At 40.7% G+C, this 25809-nt stretch overlaps 1 protein-coding gene across 6 annotated transcripts in view; it reads right to left on the bottom strand.

The window, feature by feature from the left end:
- Positions 1-19703: 19703 nt before the first annotated feature.
- Positions 19704-25809, bottom strand: part of PDLIM5 (PDZ and LIM domain 5) — a 132025-nt gene continuing 125919 nt past the window's right edge. For all 6 annotated transcript variants that reach the window (XM_064449966.1, XM_064449969.1, XM_064449970.1 and 3 more), the window contains 2 exons: positions 23518-23633; positions 19704-22888 (listed from right to left, as the gene is read on the bottom strand). In XM_064449966.1, the coding sequence (XP_064306036.1) occupies positions 22799-22888; positions 23518-23633 (206 nt within the window). In that variant the 3' untranslated portion in view covers positions 19704-22798. The remainder of the gene's footprint in view (positions 22889-23517; positions 23634-25809) is intronic.

The raw sequence follows: 25809 nt of genomic DNA, 5'->3' as shown, positions 1-25809 counted from the left end.
GAAAAAATATGGAAAATACATCATACCAGTTTTCTCAGAAGTTCTTTCCAAGTTTCTGAAGTGCACAGCAGTTGGCACCCCCATGAGCATTACCACCTGTAGCTTCTTTCTCATTATGCCAACAGTGGGAATTAAAACCCAGACTACAGTCTCAAAGCCCCTCATAAAAGGGGCTCATCTATTAGCTTGGATCAGTGGTCATCCTTAGTGGATTAGCCACAAGAGGAGCTGTGTAACATGCTTTGGTGGTATGTCAGCCAGACAGAGTCTGCTCGCAGCGCAGCAACATGTAAATGGAGAAGCCAGACTAATACTGGCAATAGTTATGACTGTCTTCAGGGAGGGTAGTCCTGAGTTGTGCTTAGGCAGGATAGGATTACCATGACAATGTGGTTGTGCCAGGGCAGACGCTTTCCCCATCGTTCTTAAGGTGTGGAAGGCCAGTTCTGTATCGCACCCCTTTAGAGTCCATTACATCTGGTTCTGGTTTTATCAAATTCATGTTGCCTTTGTTGCCACCACTCCAGTCATATAGTGGTGGCTGTCAAGTCACCAACGCATGGCTGTAGGAAGGAATTCTGTTTCTCAGGAGGTGCATCTGCAACTCATTCCTAGGCAGTCATCTAATCTAATGCCGCTAGATTATATAACGAATTGAAATCTGCCAAGGACGAGCAAGAATCCTGTAACAAAAGTAGAAACCTGTTTCACATCCTAGATCAAAGCAGGCACGAATGATGGAAAGAAACTGTTTTTAAACTGAACTTCACACATTCCAGTTGTGAAGCTTGGCAGACTGTCAAGAGACTGAGTGGAGACTCTGGTCTGGGAAAAGGGAGTACCCTGTCACAGCAAACTCCACAGCATCACAGCTGGTAGCCAATGGCACAGACCCCTCACTGAAATAAGGCTTTCAGTCATGCATTAAAAATGACGGTTTCTGAGACGGCAGATTCCAAATGTCAGCAGGAACCTGATGGCTTCTTTCACTTGCCTGGGCTCAGACTGGTTCTTCATCAGCAGCACATGACTTCTGGGTCCAGCAGTTAAGCTATCAGCAAAAGTTGATATGCTGTGATTTATGAACCATTATATTCTACACTGCAGGTCTCAAGCATGCAAGGACTGGCAAGGATTATAGCTGTTCCTGAGGCAGGGAAACCTGTGACAAACAGGAGGAGCTTCTGACCTATATTTTGGCTGTGCCCTGCTCCACAGCTTTATGGGGAAGCTAATTCTTATGTGGAACAAGGCTCCGTGCCACTTCAGAGGGGATGGTGTTTGACCAAAGATGTGAACAGTAAATCCATAGCTGGGAAAAATGTAGTTGGTGCTGTACTTATTCATCTCCCATCAGTTTAGGATATCATGTAGTATGACTAACTGACTGTAATCTACTTATTTTCCATCAGCTTCTCCTAGAACAGATGCACAAGTGATGCTTTATTCTGCAGGCTGAGTAAGATGTGCTCTATAGTGGCCTCCTACACATTTTACCTCCACTCCTAACTTCTTGGATATCTACACATGTATGTCTTTATCTGTATACCTATATGCATATTCATAAATTGTATATACGCTACATGTACGTTAATGACATGGACTGCCAATTCTGGACTGATTTTCTGTGCTGTCACAAAGCATCTAAAATGTAATGGATATACCTTGACCATTTTGTTCCAACAGAGAGGAGCCATCTTCAGTAAGACCAGAACAATAGCGAATATATCTTTGATGCTGGTCCCTTTCCAAGCACTGGACCTTTTTAATGAGTAATCCCATATTTGGGAATAGCACTGAACTTGAAAGCACTGGTGGACCTTGCCTGGAGCAACTGAAAATAAAACTGGCTTTTGACTCTGCCTTGAACTCTTGGGAACCTTTGGACCATTTGCATGCCGGTACCCAGATGCTGGCCCTGATTGTTGATAGTGCTCTGGGCTCTGTAATATAGTTGCCGTATTTATCATTTTGGTGTAGTGTTGGACTCAACCACTGATCTCACTAGCATCTGTTTGAACCTCTGTGTTCTGCATATAATAAAACAGGGTGTGAAAGAGTCTAGGGTCAAACCACAGATCTGCTAGTTTTCTCTATCTGCAGAGCTCCAGCTTCTCAGCACCATTTGGGAGGAGGACTTGCAGACTACAGGATAACAGTGCTGCTGGCCTCTTGCTATGTCTTCTTTGCCAAAAAAGAAAAAAAATCCTTGCAAAATATACACAGCGGTGAGAAAGAGATTCTAAATGCTGAGAAGCTCGTTGCTGTAGCTGCCCCCTTGCCTATTGAAAGGTAAACTCAGCAGAGTCAGAAACGAAATCTGACTCCAAGTTGTTTTAACCATGAACCATTTCTTTCTATGGAGCTGTGCAACAGACTGGAACTCAGGCAGTAAAAAAGTGCCTGCGTTGCCACCCACCACATGTCTAGAAGGTGGTCTACTACGCTCCCGCTCACTGAAATAATGTCTATACTTACAAAACTCAGATATTGATGTCTGACTTCCGCATACAAGCAACCACCATTTCAGTGCAGCTCCTTCTATGGATTTTTTAACCAAGTCCTAATTACTGATCGGTCCTCTTCGAAAATCTACATTGAATCGAGGACAAACCACAATATTTAACTGGCAGAATACCCACACGTAAAAACAAAGGAATAATCAGCGGTGCAAACAGAAACGCAGGCAATGCGCATGATTTTAGTGACTAATATGTTGCTGTTATTTTGAAACTCGGAAGACCAAATGTGTACTATTTTCCCCATTTGTAGCATATGAGAAAACCCAGATTCTACACACTTCAGTTTTCATCTCTTTCATATAAAACAACTATTCCTTTATATTTAGAGTCCAGTCCACTTGCATTTCTCACGTAATGGTAAAAGTAAGGCTAAGCTATTCAGTAACTGAATGTCACTTCTGGAGCCTGAACCTTCAGTCTCATCTCAAACTATGTCCCATTACAACCAAGATAATGAAGTGTTCAAGAAGTGATGGATCGATCCCTTAACTGTTCAAATAAAAACTATATTTTTTTCTATTGCACTTGTGAAGGAAATGTCTCAAAACAGATTTTGTGCTATTTAAAAATTGCCAAACCAATTTCTTTTAAATTTAATTAAAGAAAATCGTGATTTGCATCTTACTGGGCCATTTGTATTGGGACACCCACTGGGAATGAAGTTCCACGTCCAGAATATAAGCCCCTAAAAATATGAGCGCATAATGGAAGGATTGATACATCTTTAATGATGACAGTGCCAAGGTAATAAAACCTAACACCACAATGTTACCACTTTATACCAAAAATATACAGAAATAAACAAATAGAACATGTTGAGAAATTATACAGAAACTCTGTTAAACATTTTAAAGGGTAATAAAAATGCCTTTGGCCCATTAAATGTACTCTACTGACTATATGAACCAGTGCCAAAAAGTATCAAAGCTTTTGCAAAGAAAAAGAAATAAAAGGAAAAGGTCCAAGAACTTGGTAGTGTATGTCCTTGCTGAATAATTAAATGAATGTGCTGGGCATAACCCAGGAAAAAGTATACAGGCCATTTCATCTTACAGAAACCCATGTGCACACATATATACATGTACGTATTATGTATATGTATTTGTACCCACAAGCACACTTGATATGGGAGTTAGAACCCATGTGATAATTTGGCAGGGATGTGATACAATAGATTATCGTTCTGCCTGTATCTATTCAATAATGTAATTCTTTTTACTTTCTGTACAATTTAAAATTTCAGAGTACATTCTAACATTACTTTAAGAAACCTGAATCACCTATAAAAATTCTCTTTCCTTTTCTCCATTATTTTCACCTCTAGCACTTGAGTGAGTTTCTGTCCCCAGGCAAATGCAAAGGAGTGTCTCAGAGTCCCAAAAAGCAACTTTTTCTGAGCACTGAAAAGTCCTGGGACGTGGATTTTTTTCCAGTTCTGCAAATGACAGAGATCATACTTAAACCCAAGTATTTCTTATTTTATCTCAGAATTAATTTATAGCTTAAAAAAATTGACATAAATGACTCCATCTGTATTACATGTATTTCTCCATTTCGTGCGCAGTGAAGTCTTAAGCTGAAATCTTAATCCCAGAATCAACCATTAAAATAACACCTATTGCAAAATGTTTCTCGAAAGTAAACTTTATACTTAGTGCTACCATCGATTTCAGGTGCTGTTCTGTGCCTAAACCTACCTCTTTCTAAATCTAACACTTTCAGTTTTAATACTATACACAAGTCTAGTTGCAGTAATGCACACTTCGAACCTTTTTAATATATTGGCTCTACTATCTTTTTATGTGGCCAGAAGAGACAGGACAGGCCCCGAATGTTAAATAACTGTAAGAAAACAATAAGAGTCCAGGTTATTCTTTCCTTCAAGATTCCTAGTCCATCTTCTCTGTTTCACATCTTCTTTGTAAAGATTGTTGATCTTTTAGAAAAATTTCACATGCTCTACTAAATGCCAACAACAACCCACAATATGCCAACATCTCTACCACATTTGAACTGCGGTCCATTAAATTTAACCCCTTGCAGGATGACAAGGAGCTCTTCAGTGACATTATTCTCAAGTCAGCTGGCTTTTTAAGGACCCAAAAGGTATAAAGTATCTCCTGGAGTCGCTCTGACTTTACCTTAGTTTGGATCCTTTTAGTATCAGTATCATAAAATAAATCAGTATCATGAAATAAGAGGATTTGGGTAATTCTGTGCGGGTGCAGGGGAAATTGATGACTTGCTTAGGAAAATCCAAAGGCAAAAGAAATGCAGATGAAGGTTTTCACTTTGCTATTTGAAACAACCGCAAAAGTTTGGGAAGTCAGTAGACTGGGATTACCTCAGTGGCTGTATACACCCCCGTCTTTGTACGAGAACAGTAACTGAATCTATTTACAGTGACTTCTACTGTGACCTCTGGAAGGTATCACAATAAACTCAGAATGGATCTATGAAAAACATGTTTGAAAAATTCATAGCCTACCAGACGACAAAAAGTTTGGCTTCCTGTTCGAACCAGATGGAAGAGATTTCATGTAAAGCCCACATAGTTTCATTTTCTTGTGTTCAAACCCAAAACAGCTGAGGTCTAAGTGACTTTGAATCATTAAATACTCAGCTGATTTTTCCCTTTACGTGATTTCATTTTTCCATTGCTGTTGAATTTACTCATCTTTCAGCTGCTAAGCTAACATGTGGCATGTTACCTTTGTGGAGTTTTCTGTGAACAATACTATGTAGGGCTGCAGTCAGGTTAAAACAAGATCTATGCACACATGGAGGCAACGATACAGAGCCTCTTCCCTATGCCTATTCTAACAGCTTTGGCCAATCAAAATAATATTTTATGGAAAAGTTTGAAATCTTATGAATGGCACAAGCATAAGATTTCAGATTCAGTCTCTTATACGTCCACTTTTCTTCAGATATATTATCGGAAACATGTATGAGTAATAACAACACAAAGTAACTGACAGAAAAAATCCTGTAATAAGGATTAGCAGCACCGATATTGTCGTATCAGCCAAACCAAAAATAAGAATAAATAAAAGCATGAGTAAGAATTTCACAGAGAGCAATTGGCAGTTGGCATAAATCATAAGTGGGATGAATGAGGTGGTCCCGGAATTTTCCAGATCGACCCTTCTGCTTTAGCAATAACTGCAGAGCCCATAATGTTGATCCTGCATAGAGTATTATCAACAATACGCATAGCTCAACCTACTAAGCTAATATAGTTCACACTATCCTGTTACTTCATTTGCCAAGCTACTCAGTCATTAACTGCTCTTGTGTTCCGTCATTTATTTAACTTCCACATTTTGTAATATTTTTATTCACACCTAAAATCATAGAAGGCTATTAATGAAATGGAAGGTGGCTTGATATGATATTTTCAGCAACATTTCCTGGAAAGTGTGTAAAATTATATATGAATCTGGTTAAGTCCTTGCTTTCCATCAAGAAAATAATTTCTCACACACAATCACAAATGCACAAGATTTTGTCTAAAGGGATGAAATAAAAACCATCCTTCGTTGTCTGCTTGACAGGATCACAGGACAGTTTGGAAGGGACCTGGGGAGGTATCTAGCCTAACCTCCTGCTCCAAGTGGAGTTACACCAAGTTGCTCAGGTCTTTATTCAGTCTCAAAAACCTTCAAGAAGGGAGACCACACAACCTCTCCGGGCACCCCAATATCCCAATAAGATAGAATTTCTTTAAATACAATGCAACAAATCTCGTACACTTTTTAAGATGTACATCCTCTGACTACATTGCCTTAAAAGCCAGAGAATTAAAAAAACATGAAAAACATTTCCAGCTCAGGCCTGTTTCACCCACTTGATTTTTCATTAGCTGAGCTCTATAAAAATTATCAATGTGATGCTTTTCTTATTAATGATCCAAAACATGCGCGTTCAAAAATGAATAGGTTGTTTTCTTCAAACCCAATATTTTTCCCTCATCGGTGGGATATGAACTTACCTGAAACCCCTGGGACTGCATACACTGGTTCCAGACATACCTCTATTTGTCCACAGTGTGTGTAATAGCAATAATAATAGCACCAACCTGGTGTCTGTGCTGAAGTGCTGACTGCCCTGGTGCCAGATGTAAATTAATACAAATGCTCAGCTGAAGCTTCCAGTATTCTCGCAAACAAAGCTCAGTTAGACTGTTTGGTTGACCACGATTGTTCTGATGTTACCAAAAAGATCACATATTAATTTCAACTCTTTCTGCTATAGCAGACTTAGTCATCCATAGCAGTTTTAAAGAGCCTGGGATCGTTTTTTTCAGTTTCTCCCCAATTACGTTGAAAAAAGGCCCTGATTAGGGCCATGAAACTTGTGCTGGGTTGCAGAGGAGTTTGTAGGAAAGGTCCTGCTAAGGTGGCTATTTTTATTTTCTGGCATCATTAGATGTCTGGAAAAATGCCCTGAAAAATTGAGTCCAGGCACATTGACTTCAGAAATTGTTATATATTAACCAGAAATTTCCTCTTTCCCCACCTACTTTTAAAATTTTTAACAGTGGAATATATTGAAACATGCAGAGAACTGTAAAACAGCCAAGTGGACCTACATAAAACTCACTGAAATGATCCACTTCTCCAGTGGAATAAATCAGAGGAAATATCAGCTAGGAAAGAGGATATCCAAAGAAAGTGACTGCAAACTGCTAGTTAAAATTGAAGTGTGATATCCCTTTCAATTCCCAGTTCTTTATTCGTGAATTGCCAGTGACATTTTCTAAGTAAAGATCTTTTTTTTCTGTTAATTGGTTTGCTTTCAGAAAAACTCCCATCAAATCCATTTTACTTTCCTTTTTCTACAGGAAAAAAAAAAAAAGTAAGCCTTTCCCTTGGACCAGCACAGGATGTTTGCAGGCTGATCACTACAAGGAAATATTTGTCCTTTGGTGTGCATGCAAATGCAGTCACTTCAAGTTGGCTAACCAGCATCTCCTGGGAGATGTGGCAAGTGTTGAAACCCATATGACAAACCTCATTCTTCTGCCAGATCGCTGTCCCCTGCATTTTATAGTCCAACATCTTTTGTCTACGGGGAGGAAGGAAGCGGAGTGCCTCAAAGATGAGGGCAAGGCTGGAAACTGCAATCAGAGCCCAAATGCTCTGGCATCTGTTACAAGCACAGGGAGTTGAAATGATATTTCTGAGAACTCCCATTACCATTTATAACTACGTATTCCAAGAAAACTCCCAATATAGTAGCCATCATGAACAAAGACTGCAGGCTATAAGCAACAGATGAGCTAACCTTTCTGCCTTTTGGGGCATATTTTCTTTGGCCTGGAGCTGCAGGCAGGGACAGCTGCCCTGGTGCAAGGTGCAGGAGGCACCAGCGAGTGCAGGGAGAGCAGGACTCGCTCCTGCCCTGCCTCGGCAGCCTGGGATGCAGCTGAGAGAGCAGGACTGAAATGTGCATCGATGAAACGGCAATAGTAACTGGGCTTCTCCCATCCACCCCACTTCCACAGTTCGTAACACTTAGCAAGGGTGGGAATGCACTGGTAACATGACAGACAAGGTTTTGGCTTCAGCCTCCACTGCCCAGGCAGGCTGTGCTAAGGAGACCCAAAATTCAGTATTTAAGGAGGCGGATGTGCTTCTTTTTGGCTCCTTTTCTGCCAAGGACAGGCAGGCAGAGAGCCCTGAGAGCTGCTGTGTACATCTCAACGATCTCTCTCATTCCAGTGTTTCAGAAAAAAAACCAAACCAAAAACCAAACCCAAAGCAGCCCTAGCCCTGCTGACACTCCCAGCACCCAGCAAGCAAGCAGTGTAGCGATCACTTTAACTGCTTCCCACGAAATGCCCTCAGAGCTTGAGTTTTGGCTTCACTGGCATTTGACTAATCATATCAATGCCCTTACCTACACTTTTGTTCCTATTTTTATTTTCCCCCCAATATTAGCTTCAGATGTAATGATTCTGTTTATTTTTTAATTAAAGACTTCAACATTTCAAAGCCATTTTATATTTCCTATCCTGGCAATATTCAAAGAAGGACTACACAGATGGGCAAATAATCATATCAAGACCTGAGGTAACACTCACCTTCATCTCAGTCCACTTGGGTAAACTCACAGCACATGCCAGCGTGAACTATTCTTGTAAGAAGGGCTGTAAATCCCTGCTGCAACTTATTTAGGAAGGGTAATTTTGGCTATGCATAAGTGCCATACATTAGATATATTACAGGTGAAATCTGCTGGGAAGGGCTCTGACATTTATAAGTTACACAGACGATATATATTACAGAGGCTCCAAATTCAGAGAGAATGTAATAGAATATAGTTTTATATAACAATTTTACCTGCAGTCTCTTCAAAAAGAATCACCAAACCACTTTCAATTCTGCGGCTCTTGCTGTTGGGTTTTTTTTTGTTGTTGTTGGTTTTGGGTTTTGTTGTTTGGGTTTTTTTTTCTGGTGTTTTATTTTTTGTTTTAGTCTCCAGCCTTTACAATTAAATAATTTCACTTCAGTTCTTCCTAGTTATTTCCTGTGCAAATGCACTGTAACTCTATCTCATTACTAAAGAGGAGTTTGGAAGGCTTGGACAGCATCTGTAATGAGAGCTGTGTAACTATGCAAATGTTTACTGTCCCCCTTTCTCTTTTACAGGGTGCTGTGTGCATCTTACTTGCACCCTTCCTGTGGGGAGGAAATCCAGGAGCCCCACAAAACAGCAAAGGCAGCCTGAACCACCCCTCAAGTGCAGGCGTGCAAAAAACACGATGGGGCTGATTCTGCCTTGGGTGGACATGAATGAGGAACCACACCTACAGAACCTAGTTTCTTTGCAGATATCCGTGTCCTCCTTTGCCTTATTGCAAAGATTTTATTCCAAAGTTATCCCAGCTACCTCTGGGATATCTGTTTTGTTAGTGTTATTTGCCACTGAATTGAATTCCTCTGTAGACCTTTTATTTCTTATTGTGCTCTGGTGTATTGGGAGCACCTGAGACTCACTTGTAAAACTGCAGGCAACGCGTTTCTTGCACACAGTGTAATTCTCACACAGGGTTTTAAAAGTTAAAGCCAACTCTCCCACATGAAGGTGGTCTATCAGCTGAAATTCCCAACAGGTAAATGGCTGCTTGGCTCTATCTGCATACAACTTGTTTTGACATTTTGTTGGACTCATTTCCATGGCACTGTTTTTGACTCCTCCATAGCACTCCAGAAAAGAAACCACTCCTGCTGTGGGCAAACTGATGAACAAAGCCAAGGATGTGATGCACAGAAACACTCTTCAACATGAGCAGGGAAACTCTGAAAAAACAAAAGGTGCTTTAAAATATCCCCTAGAAAAAGAGCAGCTCCTTTCTCATAAGAAGGTGCAGCAGTTACCAGTTGCAGCCATCTAGGCCAAGCCCAGTGGCAATTGCTGCTGAGCCCTGTGGAGCCCTGTACCACCAATGCACGACTCCCCTTCTTGGCTGCTGTACCTGCATGAGACTTCAACCCAACCAGCTTCGGATGGCCTCCTTTCTCTTCACAGCATCTACAAATATCTATTTCTTCCTCCAGTTCCAGCATAAATCTTCTCCCTTAACTTGTATCTGCCCAGTTCCAGAATAGTGATGTGTTTTAGATTTGACATCTTAGACCTCCACACAACGAGAACTGGGACCTAGGTCAATGCTGTTGACTTGAGGATAGCTTTGTTACACCACAGGGTGCATGGCATGTAGACATGGCCCTGGGAAGCAGCAGGATAGCACAGTCCCGGTGACAACAGCTATTTTTAGCTATGCAAACCTATAACATCAAATACTAAATATGTCACTAGTCCAGAATTAAAAATTGCCACTCTGGCTCTTAAGAAGCCGTAACTTTGAGAAGATTCATGCTGGAACTAGACTCACATAAATAACTGCACTGATTCAAGATCACTTAAACTTGTTACCTTCCAAATTCAGCCATGCAGAGTAATAATAATGTTGTGAATCATTTTGATAAAACCCACCCTCTACATAAAGTGACAAATGTGAGGAGCTTAGAAAGAGTGCATATTGTCGGGGTCTGCAGAGGAAGAGAAGTAGCCTGCTCAATTTCAAAACAATAATAATTTTTTTAAAAAGGCTAGGAATATAAACATTGACAAACTCGCCTTACAAATATTATTTTAAACATGTCTGTGACAGACTGCTTGAAGTCAAAGCCTAATAAAGCACTTATCTTCAAGGGGAATTCTTACATGTTTAGGAGGAAGCACATACTTCAGGGCTTTGTAGGTTCCAGGCACTGAATATTGTGTTCGCAACAAGAGTTGTCCTACCTGCTGTCTCTGCCTTATTCCAGTGGGCATTTCCCTGGGTCCAGATCCCAGGTCAAAAGGCTGTACAGATTGCTGTAACGGAGCTCATCTGCCCAGAGCCAATGACCGAGATGAGGGCTGCAGGTTGCGTTTTATGTTGATTGTCTTTATGGTTCAGAGCGTAAGGTTTTCTATTCTTTGCCTACATCTGCATAGTATTATCAATACGGCAACCAGAACAAAAGAAAGATAATTAAAACCATACTGATTGGAATGAATACAAACAGTTTGCTTAATATCTCTGGCTAATTTATCTTATGAGAAAAGTGAAGCTAATGCTTCCATCCTAGCTGGAGGGTGGGGGTGTGGGAATTAGAACAACAAAAAAAAGCAAAATATCTAGCTTACCTCACCTGAAAGCAATCTCCTCTTTGATCCTGTTTTGCTTGAACTGCCAGCACTACCTCTTCTCCAGTATCACCAATTCCTTCTCTGTCTCTATTTGCTCTCTTCCATGCATCTCTTCTGGCCACCTGGGAAGAGTCTAGTACAAACCACGATGATTTTTATTAAATTAACCAGAAAAATATCTAAGTTCTTACTTAGAATTTCCATTTGCAAGAAAGGCAGTGCAATTAGCCTCCACTTCATCTGTACCAATTTTGCTCTAGCTTTCTGTGTCCATGTCTAGAGTATCAAGTCTTTAAGTTAAACATGAATATTTGAATTGAGCTTGCTCAAAATCTCTGGTAGAATTTAAAGCAACTTCACTTCTGCTCATTAGAGGAGCTTGACATGCTCTTTTACTAATCTCTTCCTATCTAGCGCAAACTGACACTTGAAGTCCTTTTCCTCATGTGCCATTTGCTGCATAGTACGATCTGTTCCTGGGGGGGGGAATTAAGAGGATGCTCGGTGTATTTTTCACTATAGGGGCCTTTATTTCTGTAACTGCATGCACACACACACACGCAAACCATATAGACATTGCACTACTCAGGTCATGTCATTGACTGCCATGCCTAGCCTTTGCCTACTAATAAATCTTCCCTTGGATTTATTTTTACACTCCGGACCTCTGAACAGTTTGAGCTTTGAACCAGACCAGAGCATTGATATAAACACCACACAAGCACGTGCCTTTGCTGTACAGACTTTATTCCATTAAAAGAACATCAGTAAGGTTGGAAAGTCAAGGACCCCAAAGTTAGGAAGCAGATAGTGCCGATTCAGGCCTCTTCAGATACAACCTTTGATCACCTGATTCTATGCCCATTTCCAAAGGAATCCATTCTCATTCGGTAGAGCTCAACACAATGAAATGAGAGCATCTCCTGAAGGTAGCACCCCCATTCCCCTCGTGGCACATTTCAGATCCTGATTTTCAAGAGTGGGATTCAGATGAACAACCCCCTAGAAAGGTGATGACTCAAAACCAAAATTTATTTCCATTCTTTTTAAGTTATTATTTATAAACATTAAACTATGTATAATAAGAGGAAACAGCCTTTACCATGGGGCTTGTTGGGCTCATCTAACACAATCGCATTACCAAGTTCATTTGTGAATAACAAAGAACACATTGATGGCTAAACACTTGGGTTTGGTGTGGTTTTTGTTTTTGTTTTTTTTTCTTCCCATTTCCTTTATGATTAAATACGGCTTTCTGGGCTAAGCTGTGTCTTTCACCCCCAAACACTGAAAACGCTTTGCGCGTTAAAATGTGCTGCAGGTTCATCCTGTGTGCTTTTCAGGGCACCATCCCTACCCTGCCTCATGAGAGCCAGTTGGGGCTGGACAGGCCTCAGGACAAAGGAACCTGGGCAAGGAGGGAAAAGCAGAAGCTCCTGCAGGCTTCCTCCATCTGTGGTGCAGGGCACCAGCCTGGCCAAGGCAGGGGACGCCCAGGAATGGGAGAAGCAAGGCATTTCTCTCTTCCAGCATCCTCATCTACCAGCCACTGCTTGGTCAAATCATAGCTGGTACCTAGCAACCCGCAGCTGTTTCAAACAGCAGCTGGGGCAGGTAACCAGCAGCACTGCCACCGGCTGCAGCACAAGCTGCCTCCTGGCAGACAGACCACAGTTGTTCTGGCTCCCCATCCTTGCCTGCCCAGCTGCAAATACTGCTAGAGCTGGTAGCAGGCAGAAGGGGAAGGGCCAGGGAGCTCTTCCAGATGGACAGGAACTCCAAACAAGGCAGCATTTCCAAAAACTAACAAAGTGGGGTATCAGACTGTGGATTAGCTCTGCGGATCCTCATGCAGTTGTCCATCTCCAGCTGACATGGAGGATGGTATGAAACCTAGGCACTGGGGTAGTGCTGGACAAGGTAGATAGTCCATGGACCAGAAGAAGCGATGGATTTGTCTAACCATGAGCCACAGCAAAGAGCTCCGAGAAATCTGTCGGCTCCCAGAGCCGACTCCCAGAGCAGCTGGATGCCCCTTGCACTGGGGCACAGGTTAGCTCAGACGCTCAGTGCTCCCTAACACAGCGTTTTAAACAGCATGTGGAGAACAGCAGCTCCAACTTTGCACACAGCAATAGGTAAAAAGCTTAAATTTAATGATTAGATGGGATTTTCCAGTCCATTTCATCCCCTGCGTGTTATGGTACTGCACAAGGGCTGCGGCAGCTTGCAGTGCATTTCCTACTCACAGAACCAGGGAGGTGCTCTGCAAAATCTCCACGTGAACTTTAGCAGAGGTGGCCACGCCAGGAGCTGGACGAAGTTCAGAGAAACAAAGCCCTGGGGGAATCTGAGATAGGGCTGCTCCCTACAGACAGCACAGGATGGGACAGCGTAATTTGAAGTAGCAGCCGGCACTGGTAATGTTACACAACACTTGGTTCTGCCTCTGGGTAGCTCAGCATCAGCTGATGACAAAAAAGGATTTCTTTGTGCTCCCAAGTACATTGTGAAGATGAAAAAGCTATTTGGCCTCAAAGAAAAAAAAAGTCAGCAGAAGTAAAATGTGCACAAATTGGTGATGAGTGTAAATGTAGAAGGCTGCAAGGTCTGCATCCCACTTAGGAGTATCCTCAGCTCCTGCCCGCTGGTTTACCTTGCCCTCCCCAAATCATCCCCCTTTTTCAGACCAGACCATGCCATGATGAATCTCTGACAAGAAACAAACAACAAAACATCATGACTTGCACAAGCTCTTGCCCTTTTTCTAAAGACCAAACTGCTCCTACTGTCACCTCCCCTTTCCTCCCATCACCGTGCCCATCATCTCCTGCCCTCTGCTGCAGCTCGCTTTTCCCTTCTGCCTCTATGGTGACTGAAAGGACAATTAAAAATTGCTGCCCAGCATGTCTTTTCTCCCTTCCAGGATTAAGACAGGAGCTTACCATGTATCATGGGAAAACACAAAGGACAGAATAGCAAACACTCTTACTGTTTGAAGAAACTAATTTGGAGTACCAATTTCCATCCTGGTTGATTTTGCAAACCTGTGCCAAGAAGTTGTTAGACTCTTCTCTCAACATCCTCCCTGAAAAGCGAATAATTTATTACGGTAACTCATACACACATTGATAGAGTAGGCTCACACATGCACTCAGTGATTAGCCCTGAACTGAAATTAATTTAAAGATCTTACCTGTACATAAGCCTCCAAAGATGTATTTTTGCCTCTCTGGATGTGGGAGAGCAAAGGCTCAGTATCTCTGGGGTGCTGCTGGGTGGAGGGATGGGAAATGAACAGCCGAGGGGCAGTGAGCAGGGGCATTTATTGCGACAAACTGGCCCAGCTGGCTGTTTCTGCCAAGACCTCTGCAGTGGCAGGACCTATCCAAGGAAAGGAGCTGGAGCGTGGATGCAGGTGGTAACCCACCGCTGCCATATACTGGTTTTCATGTAACTGTTTGCACCCTTCATGTAACGGAGCTACGATAACTACATCTATCTCACCATGTTCCACATTACAACTCTCAGTTTCATGGTAGTACCATAACATTATCTAACTGGCGATCCAACGGTCCCACAGTACACCACAATCATTGAATGCCAGTCGCCATTGAGCAGAAGAATATAAGATTCTCCTACCACATTGTGTAACTGCCTAGAAGATGACTATGGTATTAGGAAACCTACGCCAAAGCTCTAGAGACCTTGTAAAATACAAACTTTAAGCAAGAAAATATGCTTTTCCTATTTTCGGGGGGGGAGTATCATAGACTTCATCAGAGTGTCCTCAGAAACTGATCTCCACCAAGGCACCACAGACATCCACTTGGAACAAAGGAAAAAGGAAAGCATAGAAAAATCCCCATCTCTCCAAATTTTGCAGAGGGAGCTTCCAGCCAACTATGAGATGCATTCTATTAAAAGCAGGGGAAAAAAGCCACCTGATTAGCCACATACTTGGGAAAATATATAGATAAATAAGGAATAATATGCAAGATTTAAAGACAAATTTGCAGCCTTATTGTAGTATCATTTTACTTCCATTGATATACACTGAATTACTTCAGAGAAAGCCTGGCCTATTTGCTTCTCCAGATGCCATTGCTCAGAATTTCCCAGTAATCCTCTACTGATTCCCCAAATGGGGAAAAAAAAAGTCACACAGCAGATTAACTTCACTGGGGTTGTTTAAAACCAAGTACAAGTCCAGGATTGGACCCTCAGTGCTGTAAACACTAAGTTGCTCTATTTTATACCCTGCCTGCCTCCAAAAGGCACAGGCTGAGATCAGACAAAGAAAAGCAGGCCCTATATTAAAAAGTTGTAATTTATTCTTTGCACACATCAGAAGAGGGTAAGTGATTTCTTTATGTGTCATGATCAACACTTTGAATAATGGAAGTGATTTTTTTAAAAAAATATATACTCCAGTCATTTTTGAGAGATCCGAATAATTTTCAATCCATCCTTAAAAGACATTTTGAAGGGTTTACGTAATTTGGAGGAATGCTGCTAGGACAACATAAATGGCAAAAAAGGCTGAAGAACTCTCATGTGGGTAAAACCTGCAGAGAGTACCTCACCTTAGTGCAAATCCCAATAGTTTGTCTTTTATGCACAACCAACTTATTTATGAATTTACCATCCTATTTACTGTCAGAAAATATTGATCCAAGCACAGGATGAGTAAAAAATTTTTATGTTCTACTTGAGTGAAAGTGTGTAACAATTTGATTAAATTTCACTGAATCAGCAAGGCGCTAGAGTAGGCAGATTAGTAACAGGGAAAGATTTCACTTTCTTACCTAACCTGTTATGGTTCGTCCAGAGACACTGAACATCTGAGAGTTTAGAAATGAAATACACTGTTAGGAAACAGTGGTATTTCTTGTGGTGATGATCCTGACCCTGGGTAGCATGGTACTCAACTCTTGTGTCATCTACCAAATGAGATCATTCCTTCAAGTAGATTTGTGACACTTAATGGAAATCCTGCCAAACCATGGGCCCAAATCCTTAGTTTAACTCTGGTCTCACTCATCGGGCAACTGTAAGCATAAAATTAATGTAGCTTTGATATCAGTAATTTTTAAATTGGAGGGGAGTCAATGGAAGTCAGTGAGGCTGTATCTGCTTAGATTGTCAATGATTTTGGCCCAACACTTGTTTTCATGTGTTTCCCTTTTGCTTGATGGATTTCAAGGATAAAAAAGAGCTTCTGTGGGATATAATTACCACTTTGATCTAGTATCTTATTTTTCCAGTGGAAACTTCTGGGTGGGAAAACTTGACACTTTGGAAAGTGTGCCAAAATTTAGGGTGAGTTTATATTTACCAAACGAACATTTGACATCACATTGATGCATCACAAAGAGAAATAAGGGACACACCTGACAGGATTGTCTCGTACTGAAAAACTTTAAAACAAACCATGGCACTGCCCAGCAGTAAGAAAAAGGGAAGCAAAGGCATAAGTACTGAAAAGGAAATAACTGTGATCCTATGGAAAGTGTGAATATTACTCAGAGCACAATGACACAATCCTTAAGTTTCACAGAATAGGAGAAACCTTTTAAAACATACCCAAAACATTAGACATTTTTAAAGAGTTTAAGGTATTTCCTGTGCACGTACAAAACCACTTTATTACAACTTGCATACCTTACCATCTTAAATATTTTCTAAAAAAAATCTTACGGACAATATTTTTCCAAATCAACCCTGCATAAATTTTAACATGGTGAGTTAAAATTTCTTTAGAGACATTTTTCTTGCACTCCGTCTTATTATAGCATGCCATTCTGACACAAGTAAAACTTTTGTGAGACCCCTAACAACCGGCAGTGGTTTTTATCCCCAGACTGCCATACACATGCTAGATTTGGGCTTATCAGGGATGTGAATACTTTGCCCTATTTTTCAGTCATCAGCCAAGTTTCCTATCTATGCCAACCTCAACTTGCACGGCAAATGATAACGAGAAAGGCCTCTAAGCCAATAAAGAGGAATATAAAAGCTCATTATAAGCCCAATTCATAAAATTACAAGCTATAGTGTGCAGTAAGCACAAGTAAAAATGAAAACCAAGTTCAAGCATACCAAACGAGATTATAAACTAGCTGTTGTTTTTCTGTCTGGGAAAAGCAATTCTTTAATGAGCTTGGAAACACAGCTAAATATTTTCTTTCATAAATTCAAGCAAAAGCCGTACCACTTTTGAGACTTCTGCTGGGCAGCTTTTTCTCCTCTCTCTTTTCCTCTTTTAAATTTTAAATACTGCATAGGAACCATTTGCTCTGTGAGGTTCCCATAGTTAGGACCAAACCCTTCTCAGAGGAATTTTGGCACCTTATTAATTAGTTGGTTATGAGAAGGAGCTGCACTCTTTCAGTGACTCCTATTTTGCCATCAGTAAAGTGTGATCCCATAATAAATTTCCATCAAGCAAACTATTTCTGGTAATTCCCCCTAATTAACACCAGACTGCTAATAATAAATTAGGCCCTATGTGTTTCTGATATAACCAAGATCTTGTCTGAGCACAAGATATTAACTAATGTCCTGAGAAAGTAAAACTCAAACCTAAATTAAGCCTTTGCTGGTAAAAGGATTTATATGCGATTTTGTGAGAAACCCTTTGAAGATCCCATACAGGGCATTTTGACCAGCAAACATTTTGAGTGACAGAGAGATTTGTTCTGTGCTGAGCAGTGAAAGTGGATTTATTGTGAAAACACACCATTGAGTTTTAAGCCTATAAATCTTACACTGGATTACAGTGTCTTAATGAATGAATGACAGATCCCTCTTTTTTGTCGGTGCATTTTAATGTTACATGACGCTGTGATTGATAGAAACCAAACCTTTACCATTAAAACGTCAAATGCAGACTTGATGCCTCTAAAAGTTTGGCTTCTGGAGTTTAATATACTGTTTGCAAATAGACTTGCATTTGTCTCGTTCATAGCCTAAACACTGAAGGGGAGGCAAGTTTTCTGTAAAGTTGCCTCCGAACTTTTATAGAGCTGTGTGCAGTGTTTTCCTGTGCTTGTGTAAATAAAGGTACAAAACAACACTGCATTTGCCTACTTAAGAGATACGCAGCCAAGGAGGGTCTTACCACGCTGGTATTATCATGAAGTAATTGGCCATGTTATAGCAGACAGTTAAGTATCCTGCAGTGAAAGCGGAGACTGCTGCGTGCCAAGGCTAAGTACAGTATCGGATAATGCTTGCCAGAGCAGGCAGTATTTCCTTGAACAGTTTCAACTTAGGAAAAATATCAAACACTTCTAAACAGGCATTGCAAAGTATTCTAAATGGGTGGTAGAATGAAGTAAACATAGCAAATGAATAGTAATTGGCCAATATTGAGTTTTACATTGTTACGTATTCAACAGCGTTCAATACTGTATTTCTATCTTTCATTCAATTTTGAGAAAATATGGAGAATCAGAGACTCACTGAGGTTGGAAGGGACCTTTGGAGATGAAGAGACTTTGTCTAGTCCAAGGGCTGTGTCCAGGTAGGTTTTGAGTACCTCCAAGGAGAGAGTCACTGCAGCCTCTCTGGGCAACACGTGCCAGTGTTTGACCATCCTCACCGTTGTCTTGTCACTATGTATCACTGAGCTGAGTCTGGCCCCATCTTCTTTAGCATCCTCTCCAGGTGTTTGTACACATCGATGAGAACCCCCAAGCTCTCTCTTCTCCAGGCTGAAGAGTACCAGCTCTCTCAGCCTCTCCTTGTACGAAAAATGCTCCAAGCACTAAATCATCTTTCTAGCTCTTCACTCCAGTACATCCATGTCTCTCGTACTGGCGAGACCAGCACTGGACCCAGCACTCCAGATGTCTCAACGAGACTAAGCAGAGAAGAAGGATGCCCTCCCTCAATCTGCTGGCAACGCCACCTAATAGACTCTAGGAGGCTGGTGGTCTTCCTTGTCACAAAGGAGATGTCACTAGCTTGTGGTCAAACTTGGTGTCCACCAGGACCCCCAGGTCCTTTTCTGTAAAGCAAAACTCTGCTCTACCCCAAGAAACTGAAGGAAAAGCAACTCGAATGATATCTATTCCTGTGTACAATCATGGCTTTCCTTTACTGACTATGATTCAGAAAAAGAAAACATCCAACAACCACAAAACAACTGAGGACAGAGAGAGCGTTTGCGGTTTCGTGTTGGGTTTATTTATTTTGGGTTTTAATTATAATTACATTTGCAAATGTTAACAGCCAAAATTTGATGCCAAAGACTATTAAACACAAGCAAGGAAATCACCAGGACTTAACAGCTGGTTGTTTAACATAAAACAATTTTTAAAAAGGAAATCTGAACAAATAATCTGTGAATTGATGTAGTTCCCTTTCTTACTCTTGTTTACAAAGCCACTCATGTGACTAGATGATGTGAGTAGCTCTGTGAAGAAACAGGTACACAGCCAAACGGACCAACACATACTGAACCACAACTCAACTTTTGCTTTTAATTTTATTGCATAGTTATATTAAGCATTTATATTTACAGATAATTCTGAATTATTTAGTTACAATATACTGAAACTGTCAACATGATTCAATTATTCATTTATAAAGGCCTTCTACCTTCAAACAAAGTTAAACCTGGCTATCTTACAGGCAGTTATGGAAGAAAAATAATTACTGACTGAAAATGCATGCAAAAAACTACAGTAGTTAGGTGACTACCATGTCCCTCCTGACTTTCTAACATTCCCTCAAAACATGAATGCTATACATGTGTTGTATGAAAAATAGTTGGGAATCTCATGAAACCCCCAAATGATGATGGAACGGTGCTGATTTTTGCTATGTCAAGTCTGCAGTCAAATATGCATATGTATATATGCATATATACGTATGTCTCTCAACGTACATGCATGTGTGCACGTATAGAGAAGTACATACACATACACACACTCACACACCAAAAGATTCCAGAGGTAAATATGCAGGCTTACAAATAAAATGAAATGCAAAGAGAACAGTATGAAATAGTCCTAAAAAAAAGGTAATAAATATTCAGTGAGATATATGGTATTATTATAAAGTGCTCTACTAAAATCTCACTTATTAAAATAATGATAAAAATTATGTTCCTTTTAGTTGATTTATATAATTTGGTAGAGCCATTAAATATTCATTATATATCAGTGACTCTATGCTTCTTTTTAAATTTTAAACAAATAGATAAAAAGCAGAAATTAAAAGGCAAAGCAGCTAAATGAAGCAGTACTACTGGAGTCTTTCAGGCTTTTGTCCTCAAATTCATTAACAACTGCAAAATTTCAAACCCTAGAGTGTACGGATTAAGAAATACAACTCCAACTAAAATTATGAAATTAAACAAAACTGAATTTGATTTTAAGGACAATGATAAACTGGAAAGTTTCTATCCTACTTTAAAATAGCAAGGTTTGAATTGCAGAAATTACTAAACACCTTATCCTGTACATTCCCATCCTCTTTCCTCAGGCATGTGCAATATAGCTCCACTGAAACCTAGTCCCTAGGTCTCATTTCTCCACATTCCACCCGGTTTCAAAAGCAACCTGGCTCATATATTACTGTGTCTTGTCCAGTCTGCTTCTACCCTTCTGATTTTCAGCCAAACTCACAAAAGGGTACATCTACAAGACTGTAAACATTTTAAACAGCTTTATGCCATTTCTTCCGTACCACCAGAAGTTAGAAAAAGAAACGTGGCAGTATTGAAGAAAAAAAACTTCAGGAAATAAACTGAAACAGCCCCACAATGTGAACCTGTCTCATTGAATTAATAAGAAAGCCAAATATCTTTTCATATTTCAGTACAGCAATTTTGGGGTTTTTCCCCCCTCTTTTGCTGACATACCTTGTAACAATTGCTTTACTCAACAATGGCAATTTTTTGCGATTTTCCCCATGGTTCTATGGATAAACCTGTCTTCTCTATCGATTAAAAAAAACACAAACCCAACAAACAAAAAAAAACCCACAACAACAAAACCAGTAAATGGCTACTTTCAAGGTCTACTGGGAAGAGCACTAAAGATTAACAATTTAGCTCTGTCATCCCAGTTGAATTAAACAGCATGGAAATTCAGTTTCCTTCAGGAATCTGATCTAGCCCCGAGAGGGCCCCTTCTCTGTTGTGCAACTCTGCTGGAGCCAAATCCACCCTGTGCAGAGGGTCACAACCTCTTCCCTATCTGCCTACAATTGCTCCATACCACTTAAGCTCTAATTTGAAGTTAAGTGAGACTTAACTGGCACACAAGTCTTGCGCTGAGTCTCTGTATGGAGGCAAAATTCATGTCAAGCCACAGAATTGGCTACGTCTCCTGGCTTGCAGTAAATGCATGATGACAGCATTGTCTCTCTGCTCCCTTGCAAGAACTGAGAGACACTGAGCTGCCTAACTCAGTACTATATTATTCAAAAATATATTCCCTACATCTGGAGGAAAAGAGAAAAATAAAACCTAAACTAATAAAAATCGTAACAGCTGAGCAAGAAAATAAGTTTTCGGTACACTACTTGGCACACCACCAACATACATATTCATGAGCTACATGGTAAAGAATGTACTGAGAGAAAAACAAATGTCCTCAGTTGCACTTCAGCAGTCTCCCCTCATTCAGCACCAGAGTCTCGCATTCTGGATATAAAACACTGTTACCTGCAGATTCAGTGCAATTTCCCCTTTCTAAGGCACTTAAAACTATCTAAAACCTGAACTGCAAACATAAGAGTGTAACTCTCTGCTCCTCTATTTTTAAGATCAGATCTGACATTTCCATCTTGTCAAATACACCCTCACTAGCAGGTTTTTTCGCTAGTGTTTTGATAGTACATGAATTAAGGAGGAGTATCCGATGTACGTTTTGTTCTAAGTGGTATCTTCTAAACTATTCTTGTTCACCAGCAAAGCCACTGCCCCACTTAACTGCTTTGTAAAAACCTCTGTCCTTTGCAGACCCATCAGAGATTCAACTGCAAAGGCACGGGTACACGCAGTCGAGCAGGAGGCTTCACGTACATGAGTATCAGGTAAAAATACCAGTTGCTGACCTATATATTCCATGTGATCTTTGCTTTGAGTTCCTTTTAATGGATTTCAGCTGCAATACTTCTAGACACACTTTAAAATACATGAGCACAATAAAGCAATCTGGATCACTGAAGCCAATCTCCTTTTATTTGTTGAATAGCAGCAAAATCAAGACTTCTAATATCAGGTATTTAGTTTTATAGATGTTTCACTTCTTATAATGAAGCAGATATAAAATGTGGTCATAAAATCAGGCAACCAATACAGTAATGTGCCAAGTGTAGAGGTAAAGGCACTCTAATTGTTTGGCTTGGGTGCGATTCCCAATTCCTCTCTTTTTATGAAGCAAAACCCTAACTGATAAAGGCTCTAAAAATTAGCGTACAACCCCCTCGCAAGTTTCCACATTTCCGCTCTAGAAAATCATATCTAAATAATTTTATCCAATTATTGAACACGGACATTTTAACCTTTCTTTCTGCTCAGTACATTTGTTACACAAGATGAGCTCCCAGCATCAGATGTTGATAGAGTGAGCGTGTTTCTTGCACAGTGGCTTGTCCTTCTTGGAGAAGAAAGTCTGACCCTCCAGACTGTCACTACATACCTGTAATGGGATAAAAAAGAAAAGATCACCCAATTCAGATGGATGAATTACACCGTATATTATTCAGAATGCCAAATCATGGCATTGCTCTATGAACGAATATATTCAAAGTATACCCCTTTTCTTAGGGATATTCTTTTTGGTATAATACTAATGGTTAACATAAGCATAACCTTCCTTTAAGTCAAAAGGTTCTTAACTGGGAGAAGAGTTAGATTCAGCTTTTTTTTAAAAAAAAAAATCCAATCATTAGGATTGGGTTTTGGGGTTTTTTGTTGTTGTTGTCATCCAATAATAGCAGGTGATACTTTGGCTACAGTATCTTTATGGCAAGAGCACTCTTGCTACTTTAGAACACAGCCTGTTCCTGCATGGCCTTCAATGCTTGCTCTGAGGAAATAAACGTCAAGGGTTAAATGTTAGGACACATGGCTGCAATCCAAGCCAACTCCTCTGGACTGGTGCCAAAGGCTCACAATAGCAACACACCTTCCAAATAACTGGGAAAGTGCTTTTTGTTAGGGCTCAGAGGATTCAAAGAGATTATAGCTGTTAACTCCCATATCGGTCAGGTTAGCACAAGCACTGCTGCCACGGGTTTGTTTAAAATGTACACTAGCTTTACTTACTGAGCATACAAAGCAAGTATCATGCCAAGTGTGGCCCAGAGCTTCAAGAAACCTGTCTCCAGCTTCAATGGGGAATTCACAGCCATGGCACATAGTACCGAAGAGGGCATAGTAATCTGCAAACAAATACAAATAGATTTAAAGATGAAGCATATGCAGAAAAGACTGACCCTTTGAAACCTTTGTGTTTTTCTTTCAACGGCAGTGGGTTTGCATTTGTCAAGTCTTATAATACTGGCTACACTGGATAAAGAGCTCCTAGCTCAAAAGACCGGGATGCCCTCCTTTCCTCACTAATTCAGTTCTCATCCCCTTCCTTACCCTTTCAAGTAAGCAATGCTTCCATCTTCCTGGTGTTTCATTTCCTTGAGATCAATAGTGCGCTCGGGGCGGGAGTGGGGAAACGCAATCCTTGCAGAGCGCCCATGTGGGCTGTACGTGCTCCTTACCTTGTCTCCAGCTCTGCCTTGAAAGCACACCCTGGCTGTTCACACGACAGACCTCCTCAGCGAGTAACAAACTCCTGCCTACGTTCTAGCACAATACTTGCCCCAGACTGCACTACACAAAATCATGCAATCATTAGGCTTCTATCCTAAAGATAGTCTAGCAGTTTGGGTCAAGTCAGTTTTCTAGTTTCTAGTCACTGGATTTTATTACATGGCTTTTTAAAAAACAAAGAAACAAGCAAGCAAAAAACGAAACAAAACCAAACCCAACAAAAAAACGTAGAAAACCAAACTGAAAACAAACCAGAGGCTTTAGGCTATATATTAATTGCATTTAACAAAAAGTATCAGTAAGGTGTCAGGATGGTTATCGTGACTGGAATCACTGAAGGGTATTTGCACCATTTGTTTTTAGGCACTGGATTGACTTGGTGCCTCTGGAGGCTCCCCTGGAGTCAGCAGAGAAAAGCTCCTCCAGTAATTTCAGAGAGCAGGGTCCAAACCAAGGCACCGAACAGTTTGTATTCCCCACTGACTGCAGAGCTTGAAAAAGAGAGAGCAGGGCAGATTAACAGGATAAAATACATGTATATAGTTGGGTGGGAGGCACTGACACCCGCCCACATCCCCACTGTCTCGGTGGGTGAAACTCGCCTCTCTGTGTGTAGAGCCATCTCAGGGGCTACAAGTCATCACAGCCCTCTACTGCCCATCTGTGCAGACCTAAATTTCACCCCAAGTGGTCTGGTCTTTTCAATTTATTTCAACTCTCGAACACCTCATTCTAAGAAGGAAATGATTTTTGCTTCACAGAAGACAACAGCATTAGTGCTATAACACGAGGGAATTTGGGATCAGTGTGCTGCCACACCAAACACAATGTCATGCAAAATTATGTCTTCATAAGATGAACTATAGAGTGACAACCATAATTAAGATCTTTGGACTCCATCCTTAATAGTATCACTCTGGCTCTGACAAGAAAATTAGATGTCAGGGGTTGTTTTCAAGGAGCCTTATATGGAGCGGCAAGCAGGGCACAAGGAGATTTTGTTTCTCTACAGATCTGCTGAAGCTCTAGTGCTTACTGCAGCAGAGCCAGCAATGGCTTATCACATGTGTCAAGCCCAAGGGAAGAGTCCTGTTTTGTTTTAGTAAGACGGTGTTTTTTATGATGACCTCAAAAAGCATCATCATAGGAGGCATCTCAGCGGGATGGGGAACACAAGTGCTCTGGAAAAGCAAAGGCCTTGATGGCTGCCAGTGGCGAGAAACAGCTTCACTGATCGCCTTAATTAACCCACGCTGCTGGCATGAATTTGCAAGTGTTTAAGCAGAAGACAGACAATAAAGTCAAATGGTAGAACACCTCTGTCCAAAACCCCTAAAGGGCACAGTCTCATGACCGTACTCTTTCAGCTCTCTGCATTCGCCTTCATACTGGTATTTTCCTGGTACCAGTAGTTAAAGCCTTTTGTAAGTTAGCCTGCAGTTTGTGTTGATAAGGTTATTGGCTTTTCTTCTGAAGAAAGGGCAATAGATAAGGCAGAATGAAGGGCATCAGCTTTCTTTTGCTTTTGCATGCTTGAGTTGTGATACCACAGAAGTCTTCAAAGACACACTTCTCATACAGTCACATATCAACACTTCCTGCACACAGCATTTTCAAAATGCAGTTACTAACTCCGCACTTTAAAAAGTTCAGTTGTAGATATCTGCATTTTTAATAATTTTAGCATCGACATCCAAACCCAGAACAGAACATTTTGCAGATTAAACCCCCTTAATACTAATAGCCGATGCTGTTATAATTTCAAGCACAGATTTAAAATTAGAACCCTTC

The sequence above is a fragment of the Phalacrocorax carbo genome, chromosome 4 (genome assembly GCF_963921805.1).
Source record: "Phalacrocorax carbo chromosome 4, bPhaCar2.1, whole genome shotgun sequence".
Classification (NCBI taxonomy): domain Eukaryota; kingdom Metazoa; phylum Chordata; class Aves; order Suliformes; family Phalacrocoracidae; genus Phalacrocorax; species Phalacrocorax carbo.
Note: the sequence above shows the minus strand (reverse complement) of the source record. Positions and strands in the feature narration are given on the sequence as shown.